The 14049-nt window shown below is 47.7% G+C and overlaps 2 protein-coding genes across 2 annotated transcripts; one reads left to right on the top strand and one right to left on the bottom strand.

Moving 5' to 3' along the window:
- Window positions 1-7293: 7293 nt before the first annotated feature.
- Window positions 7294-11186, top strand: LOC109780602 (coatomer subunit epsilon-1). Its single transcript, XM_020339184.3, has 7 exons — window positions 7294-7593; window positions 7673-7756; window positions 8569-8720; window positions 9180-9315; window positions 9416-9571; window positions 9700-9779; window positions 10765-11186. The coding sequence occupies exons 1-7, from the start codon at window positions 7432-7434 to the stop codon at window positions 10856-10858; spliced, it is 864 nt and encodes a 287-aa protein (XP_020194773.1). The 5' UTR covers window positions 7294-7431; the 3' UTR covers window positions 10859-11186.
- Window positions 11187-12783: 1597 nt separating this feature from the next.
- On the bottom strand, window positions 12784-13804 carry LOC109780603 (putative lipid-binding protein AIR1). The gene has a single exon (XM_020339185.4). It carries the CDS (start codon window positions 13639-13641, stop codon window positions 13147-13149), a length of 495 nt encoding a protein of 164 aa, XP_020194774.1. The 5' UTR covers window positions 13642-13804; the 3' UTR covers window positions 12784-13146.
- Between the last annotated feature and the right edge of the window lie 245 nt (window positions 13805-14049).

The raw sequence follows: 14049 nt of genomic DNA on the forward strand, positions 1-14049 counted from the left end.
CCATTTTTCTTGTCCCAAATGCAAGTCTACCCTCAACATGCAATTACGACCTGACCTTCTTTTATCATAGTTGCAATCCCACCCTCAACTCGCAACTGGGTTTCCACATTTTTTTGGGTCTCAGTTGCCAGTCCACCCTCGACTCACAACTGAGGCCCAACTTTGTTTGTCCCAGTGATACGTCTCTAACGTATCTATATTGATTGTTCCATGCTATTACATATTCTGTTTTGGATGTTTAATGGGCTTATTTATACATTTTTATATTATTTTGGGGACTAACCTATTAACCGGAGGCCCAGCCCAAATTGTTGTTTTTTTGCCTATTTCAGTGTTTTGCGGAAAAAGAATATCAAACGGAGTCCAAACGGAATGAAACCTTCGGGAGCGTGATTTTTAGAACAAACATGATCCAGAGGACTTGGAGTGGACATCAAGCAATCAACGAGGAGGCCACGAGCCTACCCCCCTGGGCGCACCCTCCACCCTCATGGGCCCCTCGTGGCTCCACCGACCTACTTCTTCCTCCTATATATACCTACGTACCCCCAAACCATCGAGGAGCACCAGGAAAACCTAATTCCACCGCCGCAACCTTCTGTACCCGTGAGATCCCATCTTGGGGCCTTTTCCGGCGCTCAACCGGAGGGGGCATTGATCACGGAGGGCTTCTACATCAACACCATAGCCTCTCCGATGATGTGTGAGTAGTTTACCTCAGACCTTCGGGTCCATAGATATTAGCTAGATGGCTTCTTCTCTCTCTTTGGATCTCAATACAAAGTTCTCCTCGATTCTCTTAGAGATCTATTTGATGTAATCTTCTTTTGCGGTGTGTTTGTCGAGATCCGATGAATTGTGGGTTTATGATCAATATTATCTATGAACAATATTTGAATCTTCTCTGAATTCTTTTATGTATGATTGGTTATCTTTGCAAGTCTCTTCGAATTATCAGTTTGGTTTGGCCTACTAAATTGATCTTTCTCGCAATGGGAGAAGTGCTTAGCTTTGGGTTCAATCTTGCGGTGCTCGATCCTAGTGACAGTAGGGGAAACGACGCGTATTGTATTGTTGCCATCGAGGATAAAAACATGGGGTTTATATCATATTGCATGAGTTTATCCCTCTACATCATGTCATCTTGCTTAAAGCGTTACTCCGTTCTTATGAACTTAATACTCTAGATGCATGCTGGATACCGGTCGATGTGTGGAGTAATAGTAGTAGATGCAGGCAGGAGTCGGTCTACTTGTCACGGACGTGATGCCTATATACATGATCATACCTAGATATTCTCATAACTATGCTCAATTCTATCAATTGCTCGACAGTAATTTGTTTACCCACCATAATACTTATGCTATCTTGGGAGAAGCCACTAGTGAAACCTATGGCCCCCGGGTCTATTCTCCATCATATTAATCTCCCGTCAACAAGCTATTTCTTTCTTTGTTTACTTTGCAATCTTTACTTTTAATCTTTATCATAAAAATACCAAAAATATTATCTTATCTTCTCTATCAGATCTCACTTTTGCAAGTGGCCATGAAGGGATTGACAACCCCTTTATCGCGTTGGTTGCAAGGTTCTTATTTGTTTGTGTAGGTGCAAGGGACTTGAGCGTGGCCTCCTACTGGATTGATACCTTGGTTCTCAAAAACTGAGGGAAATACTTACGCTACTTTGCTGCGTCACCCTTTCCTCTTCAAGGGAAAACCAACGCAGTGCTCAAGAGGTAGCACCCAGTTGCAAATCCACCCATTGACTCGTAACTGGAACCCGATCTTTTTTTTGTCTCAGTTGCAAGTCCACCCTCGATTTGCAACTAGGTCCAACATTTTTTTGTCCGAGTTGCAAGTCCACCCTTGATGGTGTCCTGAACTAGGGGATCCTAGCCTAGCTGCGCTAACATATGGGCCGGACCACCAGCCCGTTAAGGAAGAGGGACTCCGGAGGCCTTCAAAGTGCGGTGATCAAAGACTTGGCGTGTACTTCAAGCATATCTGATTAGATTCGGCATGTAGATTCTTAGATGGCAACCGACCATGTATAACCATAAATACCCCTGGTGCCTATATAAACCGGAGGGTTTAGTCCGTAGAGGGGATCCATCCATACACCCATTCATCATACCCCTAGGATTTAGACCACAACTCACGATCTCGAGGTAGATCAACTCTGTACTTTGGTACTTCCATAATATCAGCAAGAGCAGGACGTAAGGTTTTACCTCCATAGAGAGGGCCTAAACCTGGGTAAACTTTGTGTGTGTCCTCTCTTGTTGCCCATTGATCCGATCTAACAGCTCGGGCACCCTACCCGTGATTTGCCGATTTTGACACTGGCATTGGTGCTTTCACTGAGAGCTCGTTGTTTGATCATCAAGGGTTGATGGCTCATTTGCAGATTGATAACAACATTGGCTGTGGGGGCATCTTCGCTCCCGACCAGCTTTTCACCTTCGGCAACATTGTGTTGCATGCCGATCTAGCCAGCCATCTAGGTCGCGTGGAGAACTTCGCTCCAAACCAGGTCATCACATTCGGAAGCCCGGAATACACCGCGGACGCTCCTGGAGACTTGGCCCTTTCGAGTGGACCTCAGGTCAGCACGAGCCCTCCCGCGTCATGATCCTGGAGCCGGCTTACGACGGGGTCCTCGGCTGCCCCCTCTTCCCAGAGCCGACCTTGGAGGTAGATCCGGTGACCACTACGTCTGACTTAATCATTGGGTCCTTAGATGCCTCCCCCGAGACGAGCCTGTCTTCGGACCCGGCAATGCCACTCACATCCCCCGTGCCCGACGTAGTAACTACTCCCGCCACCCAGGGATCAACCCCGGGCGTGCAAGAGGACGGCGCGGAGAACCTATTTCAGATCTGCCTGGCCTACAGCCAGGTCCTGAACGCCAAGGAGCTCTCGCATGTAAATGATGTACTAGACCAAATCCAGAACCTGACAATCTCATCTGCATTCTATGATCAGATCGGATGTAAAGCCGACGATCGAGATTTTTTTATCCCACCCACCACCCACCTAGTCGCCACGGTCGAGGACTTGACCGATGCGCTCGACTATGGATCCGATGAAGCCATCGACATGGATGAAGACGTCGATGTCGATTCCCCAATAGAACCATCCACGACCATACCCCGTACAGGGAATTAAGCCATGAAACACCAGAATGATCGCTATTAGGAGGTTGGACCAAGGGAGGAAAAAAGTCATATTTTGCCTCGGAGCCACACTACATGAGTTAACAGGTGCAGTAGGATTCGAGGGTAATGCGGCTAACATCATTTAGACCAAGGCCTCGATAGAAGCATCATGCTCCTCCTTTTGCTTAGCAAGGGCCCGTTTCAAATCCTCATAAGTGAAGGACTTGCGCACTTCCAAAGAAGTTGCGCCCTTCTCTTTGGGATTTGCAACAAGGGGGTCCCATCGGGGTTCATCTTGCTCTAGGGCGGTAAAGCCACAAGAATATAGCATGATGCTCTGGTACCAATTGAAAAGGATCGAGATAAGCCTAGAGGGGGGGTTGAATAGGTAAAATTACAAATTTTAATTATTACTTAGCAATTTTAGGCAATGATGCGGAATATGAGAGTGAGCCTAGCAATTGTAAAGGCGATACTAGTGCTAAGCAAAGTGAGTAAATACAACGAGTATTTAGATAGGCAAGCACAATATAATGCAAGTAAAGACTAAGAGAGAAATAACCACAAGTAGAGAGCTAGGGGTAGGAATAATCGCAACTCCAAGAGACGAGGATGCATGTTGATGTTCACTTCCCTAGAGAGAAGCTATGTCACAGTTTAGAGAGGTGGATGTTACCATGAAGGCACACCAACGCCACGAAGGCTCACCGTATTCTCTCTTTGAGATATCAGCACGAAGGCGATCCCCAAACACCAGTGGTAGACTTTGGGGTGGTCTCCAAACGCTCACAAACTTTCTGGGGAAGGTAGCCTAGGGAAGAAATTTAGGTTAATGGAAAAGAAAAAGGAGGTATCTGTGGGTTTTAAGCATGTCTTTTATGAGATCCAATGATCCCCTCTTAATAGTGCGGGAGGATCCCTATACTCAAGTGCAAACTAAAAAGAGCCTAAGCTATTTGTCTTGTTTCCCAGCTCTTGAGCAATTTAGATTCATTAATCTTGATTTACACAATAATCCTTGGGGACTAAATGTGTTGGGGATATAACCCCATGGTATGACCCGCCCGTTCAGGGCAAGTTATTCAGCGGCGTCCTGAAGAGTTAAGCTTTATAGATGGGTTCGGTGATCAGGCTATTACCTCCACCGAGAGGGGCCGAACCTGGGTAAACCCTTGTCTCTCGATTCCGATCAACCCCGTTCAAGCTACTACCTCGCGGCGATGGCCTCACGACTAAGTCCTTTCATGAGGACATCAGCCCTGACAAAACCTTGACAAAACATGAGATACACTTGACAAACATGATTAGTCCCATATATGTATATTGTCATCAACATCAAAATATGATTAAGGGCATGATTGCACTTTTATTCCCACCCTTATCGTGGTCATGAAAAAAATTATGTCAATAGACTTGCATGCAATGAATGAACTCGTAGTCTCAGCAATTCTTTCTTCCATATATCCCCAGCCCCATGTCGCTCCCCCGCGGGCGACCCGGGCGCCCAACCCTAGCCGCCGCCGAACCCAGCCCCCACCTCCTTCCTCTCCTCCCGCCGCCGTCGGCGGGCACCGCCGGGCAAAGCCCGCGCGGTGCCGGCGGCGGCGGGATCTCGTTTCCTCGCCTGGAACAGGGGCCGCGGGGGGCTGCTTCTTCGGGCGTGGCGGCGGAGCTCGGCGGCCGGCGCGTCGGGTGGCGCGCGCTAGTGTGCGGGGCGGCGCGGCCTGCTGGCCGGGGCGGCACGTCACTGGAGCGCGCGGGTCGGTGGCGGCGCGGTGTTCTTCGCGGCGGATCTGAGGCGGCGGCCTCGCTGGTGCGGACGGCGCTCCTCCGGCGGCGGGGAGTGCTCGTCGGTGAGGTAGGCCGGATCCCCTCAGCTGCGCGGGCAGCGAGGTCCCGATGGGCACTGGTCATGGCGCGGGGAGGCCCCGGGCTCCCCTTGTCAGATCGGAGGCGATCTGGTCCGCTCGTGATGTATGACCTCCGGCCGGCCTGGATCTCCGGCGTGCACGCGCCTGCTGACGTTGTGGCTGGTTCGGAGGTGGCGGCAGGGTGCTTGGCCGGGGGAAACCCTTGGCCGCCGGTGGCAGTCACGGCGTCGATGGCGTCCCGGACGCCATTCCCTCCTTGGTGGCGGCGCCGAGGCTAAACCTCCCCTGCCTCCCCCCTTCCCCTGCGCCCGGGTGAAAACCCTAGCCCCGGTGGTTAAGCGGCGGCGGCGCCACAGCATCGTCACCTTCTTGAAGGCGCCGACTTGGGCATGGGGATGCTGGGCGTGCATGGCGAGATTGTCTGGATCCTGATGGCGGCCCGTCTGATCTGCCGCGTCGCAGCTCCGGGCATGTCTCGTGACTGCGGTGCTTATCTTCCGGCCGTGTCTCCGACGGCGACCTAGCCCTTCCTCACCTTGTACTTGCCGTGGTGGAGCGGGACTTCATCTCACTCATTGATGGCGGCGGAGTTCGGCGGCATGGCGCTGTGGAGGCTCGGCGTCCGATGCGCGGAGATGGACTCGCGCAGGAGGAGGTAGCTGTCTGGCATCATGGTGACGTCGATGGCAGAAGTGGCCTTCACAAGGTAGAAGACTCAATATAATCTGAAGACGGACCTGTGGAAGATGGCGGCGACGACACAAGAGTGCATCTGACCGGATTGTGCCCCAGACCCGGTATGTGGCTCGGCTGGGGCTTCCGGCTTTTGATGTTAGGTTTAGGTGAGTGGTTTGGGTAGTGGCCCAGCTAGCATCCCTTCATCATATGGATAAGAGTAGCGGCATATGTTGCCAAGATGGTGGATTCAGGTATATTGTTTGTAATACTTTGTAAGGTCCTCGAGAATAATTAATAAAGTGGCCGTATGCATCTCCCAGATGCAGAGGCCGGGGGTCATCCTCCTTTTCTAAAAAGACTTGCATGCAATATATTCTTATACTATCAAATTATTTTCTATCTAAATTTTTTTATTGTCTACATTAATGGTAAAGGTATTCTGAAAACACCTGCATTTTCAGACATGATTTCTCAATTCTCATCATGTGTAAGTTGTGCCATGTAAGATCATATCATAATGCTATTTGTTCATGGGGAGCCTCATCTACATATTATCACTACAATGCACGCTTAGAAAATTGGATCAAAGTTTAGAAAATTTAGAAAAACTTGACAATGGAGCTAATATTATCACTATTGATTTGGTATAAACTTGACCAAAGTTTAGAAAATTTAGAAAAACTTGACAATGAAGCTAATATTATCACTATTGATTTGGTATAAACTTGATCAAAGTTTTAGAAAAATTTACGTAAGACAAAATTAATATGCGAAGTAAATAAAAACAAAGGGAGTAACAAAGATCCATCCCTTCGTTAAGATAATAATAACAAGTCAGTACTATCAACCTACCCGAATGAATAGTTGGAGCTTAGCAGTAGGCAGTTGATCAAACATAAATGGGCACATGGGCACTAGACGAATTACATAGATTTTCTTTTGCGAGAATAGACGAGTTACATAGATAACGTAGCATAGCACAGCAGCGGTGGACATGAAGTAAAATCTCATCATCGCTCAACCTCCTCACCAAATTTGAGACCATCAGCCTCCATGTCGGCCTCCATACCTGGATACCACATACACGAGGGATATTAATCACCAACTTCACCATTGGCGGGTCAGCACCCAAGAACTTGTCCATAAGTTGTGCGTATTCTGCTTTGGCCTCCTCATATAGCTTGTCGAAATCCTTCTCCTCTTCCTGCTCCACCGTCTCGTCGGCCGTCACCGTCGTCAGCGCCTTCTCGGTCGCTGCTTTCTCGTCGGCCATCGGTAAGATATGATCCGCCGCACCTCAACTCACCGAGAGATTGGATTTTCGAGTCGCCTGGCGTAGAGGTGGCGCCTCGCTCAGCTTAAGTCGCAGCCGAAACCATAGCTCTGTTCGGAGTCGGTATGGAGCCCGTCTTCTCTTCGAACTCCTACCTGCCTGGCCTGGATTCTTGTCAGGCTGGGCCACTTTCTAGTTTCTTGGGCCCAACTCCTCCAAAGAAAGTAAAACTCAAGCCCATCACAATGGACGGGCCTCTGCGAGTCCACTCTAGGCCCGAACTTGAGCCCAGTTAAAACCTTCCCCATCTTCGTTCTCATTCCCACTACCAAACCCAGAGACCGAACCCAAGCAACTCATTCTTCTTTCTCGAGATCTCCCACTCGCCTCCCCGCGTCGCCGTCGAACCCACTCCGCCGCCCCGTCGCCGGCATCGCCCCCCTCCCCCGATGGCCACCCCCGACCTCCTCTTCAACCTGCGCAACCTCTTCTACCTCGGCGCCTACCAGTCCGCCATCAACAACAGCGACGTCCCGGGCCTCGACGCCGACGCCGCGGCCGAGCGCGACGTCATCGTCTTCCGCTCCTACATCGCCCTCGGATCCTACCAGGTCAGTAGAAATTACAAATGGCGCTCCCCTCCCGTTGCTTCGCCCTGACCGGGCTCTGATCCGCGGTTATGCTGTGCAGCTGGTGATCAGCGAGATCGACTCGTCGGCGGCGACGTCGCTGCAGGCCGTCAAGCTGCTCGCGCTCTACCTCACCGGCGACAAGGTTAGCGCGCTGGATCTGATCTTTCGCCTATGATCTGTTCCTGATCGCGGTTTTATGGGGTTGGATCTGGGATGTCGGGGAGTGGCTAGATCTGTCGCGGTTACAGTTTGTGATCTGATCTGGGGACAGAGATCCGATGGCACCATTTTCACTGACATAGGTCGATGACTCGCGAGAATAGAATTTATACATGCTGCCTCGTAGAATTGCTAGTGCAACCTCAAATTTTGGTAAGACCTATTAGCTCTGATGATATGTGTTGCAGAAGTTTGATATAATATGAAGTGCAGCTAAGCTGCGCCACCTTTAATTAGAAAAATACAAATGTTCTGTTTAAATGTTTGACGAGGAATGAACTTGTTAGATTCAGACCTGCCGTTTTATAAGGAAATTTAATAGTATAGAACAACCATTTCCATATACTTTTTCTTCTTAGCAACGCCCAAATGACTGGTCTGATACTGAGTGATGCTGTATTTATGGTGTTAGGTCAGATAATATTGCATGCGGTGGTTCTTATCATTGAATTCATGTTTTCCTCAGTCAGAAGCAAAAATAATCATCATTCCATGAAATTGAAAGCTTGGATGCAGATACCAAGGTTCCAGTGAATAAAATGATAAATATACTTCTAATGTATTTCACCATTTAAACGGTTTACTTATTTGTTGCACGCCACACTAAAATTTATTATTGTCGCTAAACATAAGAAGATGAGATGTAATGTGTGTTACCCCAATCACTTTTTCCCTTCTCTAATATTTCTTTGGATACACTGAAATGCTTATGCATTACTTTGTGCAACTTTGAAGGAAGGTGCGATCGCCAGCCTGAAGGAATGGTTGAGTGATTCAGCTATAGGAAGCAATCCTGTTCTGCGATTGATTGCTGGAATTATATTTATGCATGAGCAAGACTACAATGAGGCTCTCAAGCACACACACACTGGGGGGACTCTGGACCTGTTAGTTTCCTCTTTCTCTATTTCTTTAGATTGTTCAGCCTTCCATTAGTGAATTTATTGTTGCAAAACCCTACTCAAGGGTGAACATCAGTATATGCTCTTTTTAAAAAAAAATTGATCACCCGATGATAATGGCAAACTAATTAATTTGGTGTGCAGTCCGAAATTCAATTTAAAAATAAATAAATACATATTCTGCAATTTTGTTTGTACTACTTATTTCTTCAGTTATGTAGTTGAACACTATTTTACATATTATGTTCCATCCTTCCATCATCACCTGTAGCATTTGTGTATATCATGCTAAAATGTGACATTTTTAGAGCTTATTTCCTTGTATCTTAAATTTGCTTACTTCTTCCATGATCCACAGTTCATTATTTTTGTTATGTGTTATGATTGTTAGACTGCTGCATACTAGAAAGTTAATATTGGTTGTTGATGATTGGTTGGTTTCAGGCATGCACTGAATGTCCAGATCTTCCTCAAGATGCACCGGTCAGATTATGCTGACAAGCAACTGAAGATCATGCAACAAACTGACGAGGACCATACACTGACACAACTAGCAAATGCTTGGCTCGATATTGCTGTTGTAAGTAATTTCAGTATTTCACAATCCAATGTGGTGAAGTGTTGAAATTTTATTGGTCTATGGAAACAGGAGTATATCATCATTTTAATCTATGGTGCAGGGTGGCTCTAAGATCCGGGAAGCTTATCTCATATTCCAGGACTTTGCTGAAAAGTACCCTATGACCGGAATGGTTCTTAATGGCAAGGCAGTTTGCTGTATGCATATGGGGAGCTTTGAGGAGGCTGAAACTCTATTGCTTGAAGCCCTAAACAAGGTTAGTACTGATCCTCCTTCCAAGCAAAGAACAAGCAGCAAAACATATGAATTTCAAAAGGATGCAAGACAAATATTCAAACCATTCCCTCAAAAAAAATACTCAAATGACATCTCAAACTCTTGTAGGATGCAAAGGATCCTGAAACTCTTGCCAATCTTATTGTATGTAATCTCCACCTTGGCAAACCGTCGTCACGATACTTCAGGTAAGAATCTAACCAAATCCTCTGTACAGTTTGTACCCCCTTTCTGATGCTCTCTAGGTGACAGGTGTTGGAAATTTGTATTTGGCCGATGCCATGTCAAGTGTTTTTTTGTAGATGCAAGTCGAAGTGGTTTTAGAAAATACTATTTGATGGATGCATGCAGATTACACATATTCGAATTTTTAAAATTTATCAAGCGGGACATTAATTAACAAACAGCATTAATTAATTAACAGTACATACTGCGACCCTTCAGAATTCATGCTTATTATAGCTTTCTACCGACTTGTGTTAAGGGTAGAGGTACATTGGTACTTCCTAGAAGTTCATGACTAGTACTTACAAAGAGTTCAATCGAGAATTGAAGTAAGCATCATAGAATACCATTCTGGGCATCTGATGCGAAATCTTGTGCAGTCTTTTCAACCTTGGATTATGATTAGTATATTATTCACTTCTCATCTTTTGTAAACAGTAACAACTCAACCATATATTCAAAGTGCTAGCAATTGTACGATTGGCTCCAGCTAGAAAAAGGACCATGAACTGTACTAGTTGCAAGACGCGTAAAGAGTAGGACCACAGAATGATTGTTATGAGATGCTTTTTTTGCATTCGATGAATTTGTCTGTCTAGTCTTTTGCAACGCTGCTACGTTTTTAGGCCTCTTATCCTGATTTTGCATATCTGGGGTTAGCATGTTGTGGCCACTTGTTCCTGATCGGACATATCCTGACTAGGTCTTCTCAGCAACATGAAAACAACTTAATTGGCTGTGTTCTGCAGCCCAGCTGTTCTTCCACCTGGATCCAGGAAGCCTCTCTACGTTTCTTAGATGCTACCAATTCTATTATGAATCTTGTGGTTGGGCATCACACTGAGACTGTTAGGTTAACATCGTCCAGGGTTCAGGACGCTTACTATTTTGTATGAACTGGACCAAGTATATCTTGCTTCTAATTTCTATCTTTCTATACTTCTGCAGCCAGCTGAAGCTGTCGCACCCTGATCACGTGCTAGTTAAGACCACCACGTCCGCGGAGGGCAACTTCGAGAGGGCGCTCCAAGCCGTCGCCTGAAACACCCCTGCCTCATTCGAGTTAGCGCATTGAGCATCCCCTGTTCCATTTTGAAGTGCTTTAACAGAGTGAATTGTATTGGTTTTGCTTTATATTGTTCTGTGGTAACACACCGCTCGGCCAACCCTGTACTCAAACACAAACACCCGCTGTATGAACGGATATATATGTAGAATCTCCAATCATGGCATTTGTTGTCAACATCGGTATCTTGTAATGTTGTGCTTGCTAATTCTTCCAGCCAACGACGTGTCGTGGATCATGTAAAACATCAATCATGGCTCTCTGTGATGCCTGTATCCATATGGCGCGTGTGCATGGACGTTAAGATCTGTCTCTGTGATTTATGCGTGCATGCCTGTATTGCGTCCAGCTATACGTGTGTGCATGGACGTTAAGATCTGTCTCCTTTATTGCTGTACCTACATGCTGGCTCAGCCCGGTCTCATTGACGAAAAAGTTTGATGGAGTAATTCTCCATGCCCTTTAAATATCTTTTTTTTAGAGAAAACAGATGGTGATCCCTGCGAATTTCGTCACCTGATGCTCTACAAAATATCGGGTTTCTTTCTTCACTCCCAGAACAAGATGTGGGCAGATCCCACGACGAGATTGATAATCTTCTCCCTTGGAAAAATAAGACTGATAATCTGCACTTCCAACTCCAGATCGTTCAGAAACAAGTGAAAACGGCCTCTTGCCGTCTTGCGCTAGATCAATGTCATGGCTTCATTTAAAAGAAAACCGTCATGGCTTCATTTAAAAGAAAACCGTCATGCTTTGCTCTGCCCGGCCTCGTTGACGGAAAAGTTTGATAAATTATTCTTCATGTCTGGTGGGGGGAACGGATGGTGATCCCTGCGAATTTCGTTGGCGGGTGTTCTTCAAAATATCGGGTTACTTCCTTTAACCTCCTAGAACAAGGTGTGAGCAAATCCCTTGATAACATGTTCCCTATGAAAAATAGACTGATAATCTGCACTTCAACTCCAGACCTTTCAGAAACAAGTGAAAACGCCCTCTTGTGGTCCTGCCCTAGATCAACGTCATGGCTTCATTTAGAAAAACGAAAAAACCAAAGAAAAAAAACGTCATTGCTTGTGGTCGATGCGACATCTGTGTGTTCATGGATGTTTCACTGCAATGAGTCGTGACGGCTGCATGTGTGTTCTGGGAAACGGATGGTGATCCCTGCAAATTTCTTTGGCGGGTGTTCTTCAAAATATCGGGTTTCTTCCTTTAACCTCCCAGAACAAGATGTGAGCAAATCCCTTGATAACCTGTTCCCTCCAAAAAAAGGGACTGATAATCTTCACTTCAACTCCAGACCTTTCAGAAACAAGTGAAAACACCCTCTTGTGGTCCTGCCCTAGATCAACGTCATGGCTTCATTTTAGAAAAACGAAAAAACTGAAGAAAAAAAACGTCATGGCTTGTGGTCGATGCGACATCTGTGTGTTCATGGATGTTTCACTGCAATGAGTCGTGACAGCTGCATATGAGTCCATATTGTCTCCTGTCATCATTTGTCTTGTCTAGGGCCTCCTTGGACCGTAAGATATTCACGAAAAGCTTTGAGGATTCCAATCTTTAGAAGTTTACCCAGTAGCAATCCATAGGATATGATGTCTGAATCCTGCTTTTGTCATTATTCTGTTTTTAGTTTTTACGGCAAACTTGGTCATATTTTATGTTTTCTTCCTCTTTGGAGTAGTTCTTTCGTTCCGGTCCAAAGAGGCTCCCGATGGCACGAACGCCAGAAATATTGGTACCAGCGTCATTGACTGGCCGTGAGACCAGCCTATCAAGGGGTGAAAAGTACAAATATGACCATATGGAGTCGAGGGTGACTTTTTATCCCGAGGAAGAGTTGGGGTCGTAACATTTTCCTCAAAGAGGAAGACACCATACAGCGAGAAGCTCCATACACATTACAATCACTTTATATTATTCATAATAACTGTCAAAAAGAATGCTACACACCCAACATCACAACTCACACAGTCACATGTATATAAGCAATTATGCACGATTACAGTATATACTGCTAGTACTTGATAGTTGATACACATTTACACAACGCATGTTCGCTGCTCCACACCAAAAGATAGCCAGAGCTAGCTGCCCATGCATGTATGCGTTATACAGATTACACATGACATGTGGCATGCATGTACTATGCGTACTTACCTTGAGAAGGTGCTAGCTCCATGCACGCGGGCATGCATGAGGATGCAGGTGGTGGTACAGTATGTATGTAGTAGGTGCTAATCGATCGATGGAGTGGATTATGAAGGGCACTGGAACGAGGACGGCACGTGCTTGCCGCACTGGTTGACGAGCACCGAGATGGCGACGGGGAGCACGAGTTTGACGTTCAGCACCTTGGCCTTGATGGTGGTGCAGAGGCAGAGCGCGGCGTCGAGGTCGGCCACGCCGGACAGCAGCGGGCAGCAGGTCTCGCTGGCCTTGGCGCCCACCACCGCGTGCACCAGCCCGTTGAGCGCGTCCACGCACGCCACCAGCTTCAGCACGTCCACGGGGCACTTGCCCGTCGGCGACGACGGCGCCGGAGGGGTCGGCGTCGCCGGCGTCGGGGGCGTCGGCGCGGGGGAGTACGGCGGCGGGGGGCACGGCACGGACGACGGCGGGGGCGGGGGCTTCACCTTCGGCGGCGGCGGCGGGGGAGGCGTCGTCGGGGTCGGGCAGCTGGGGCACGCCGACGAGGGCGCGACCAGCACGGAGAGCAGCGCCGCCAGCACGAGAGGCGCAATGCGGGCCATGGTGCCTGGCTAGCTAACCTCGAGTTTGAAGTGCTCTAGCTTCTCGCTCTTGGCTAGCGTTCACTGGTCTGAGGGAAGAAGATGAAGTGGGGCGCGCTTATATAGGCGAGCTTGAGGTCGTGGTGCGACGGGCGAACTGATGGCGTGTGTCGGTCGCGGCTCGGTGGACACGGCGAAGTGTCGCGTACGCCTCAGTAGTCAGTACCCGGTAGTACACTGGCAGAGAGATTGTGGCTGGCGTGGACTCGGATGAATCCATCGACGGCCGCTTCCGACGACCAAGGTCTCTGTCGTTTTGTTCCTGGAATCATGCGTGTGTGGAAGATCGCCGATCGTGTGGTGCCTGCGTCTGCATGTCGCGGTTAAATCGGCAGACTCTGCCGAGCCAAGTCGTTTCAACCGTCGCAC

Source organism: Aegilops tauschii, chromosome 2 (assembly GCF_002575655.3).
Source record: "Aegilops tauschii subsp. strangulata cultivar AL8/78 chromosome 2, Aet v6.0, whole genome shotgun sequence".
Taxonomy (NCBI): domain Eukaryota; kingdom Viridiplantae; phylum Streptophyta; class Magnoliopsida; order Poales; family Poaceae; genus Aegilops; species Aegilops tauschii.

Bases quoted from the DNA above. Each gene is read 5' to 3' on its own strand.
- LOC109780603 (XM_020339185.4), bottom strand. From the start codon at position 13,641: ATGGCCCGCATTGCGCCTCTCGTGCTGGCGGCGCTGCTCTCCGTGCTG.
- LOC109780602 (XM_020339184.3), top strand. From the start codon at position 7,432: ATGGCCACCCCCGACCTCCTCTTCAACCTGCGCAACCTCTTCTACCTC. The intron at 7,594-7,672 runs GTCAGTAGAAAT...TATGCTGTGCAG, and splicing joins TCGCCCTCGGATCCTACCAG to CTGGTGATCAGCGAGATCGA. The intron at 8,721-9,179 runs GTTAGTTTCCTC...GGTTGGTTTCAG, and splicing joins ACTGGGGGGACTCTGGACCT to GCATGCACTGAATGTCCAGA.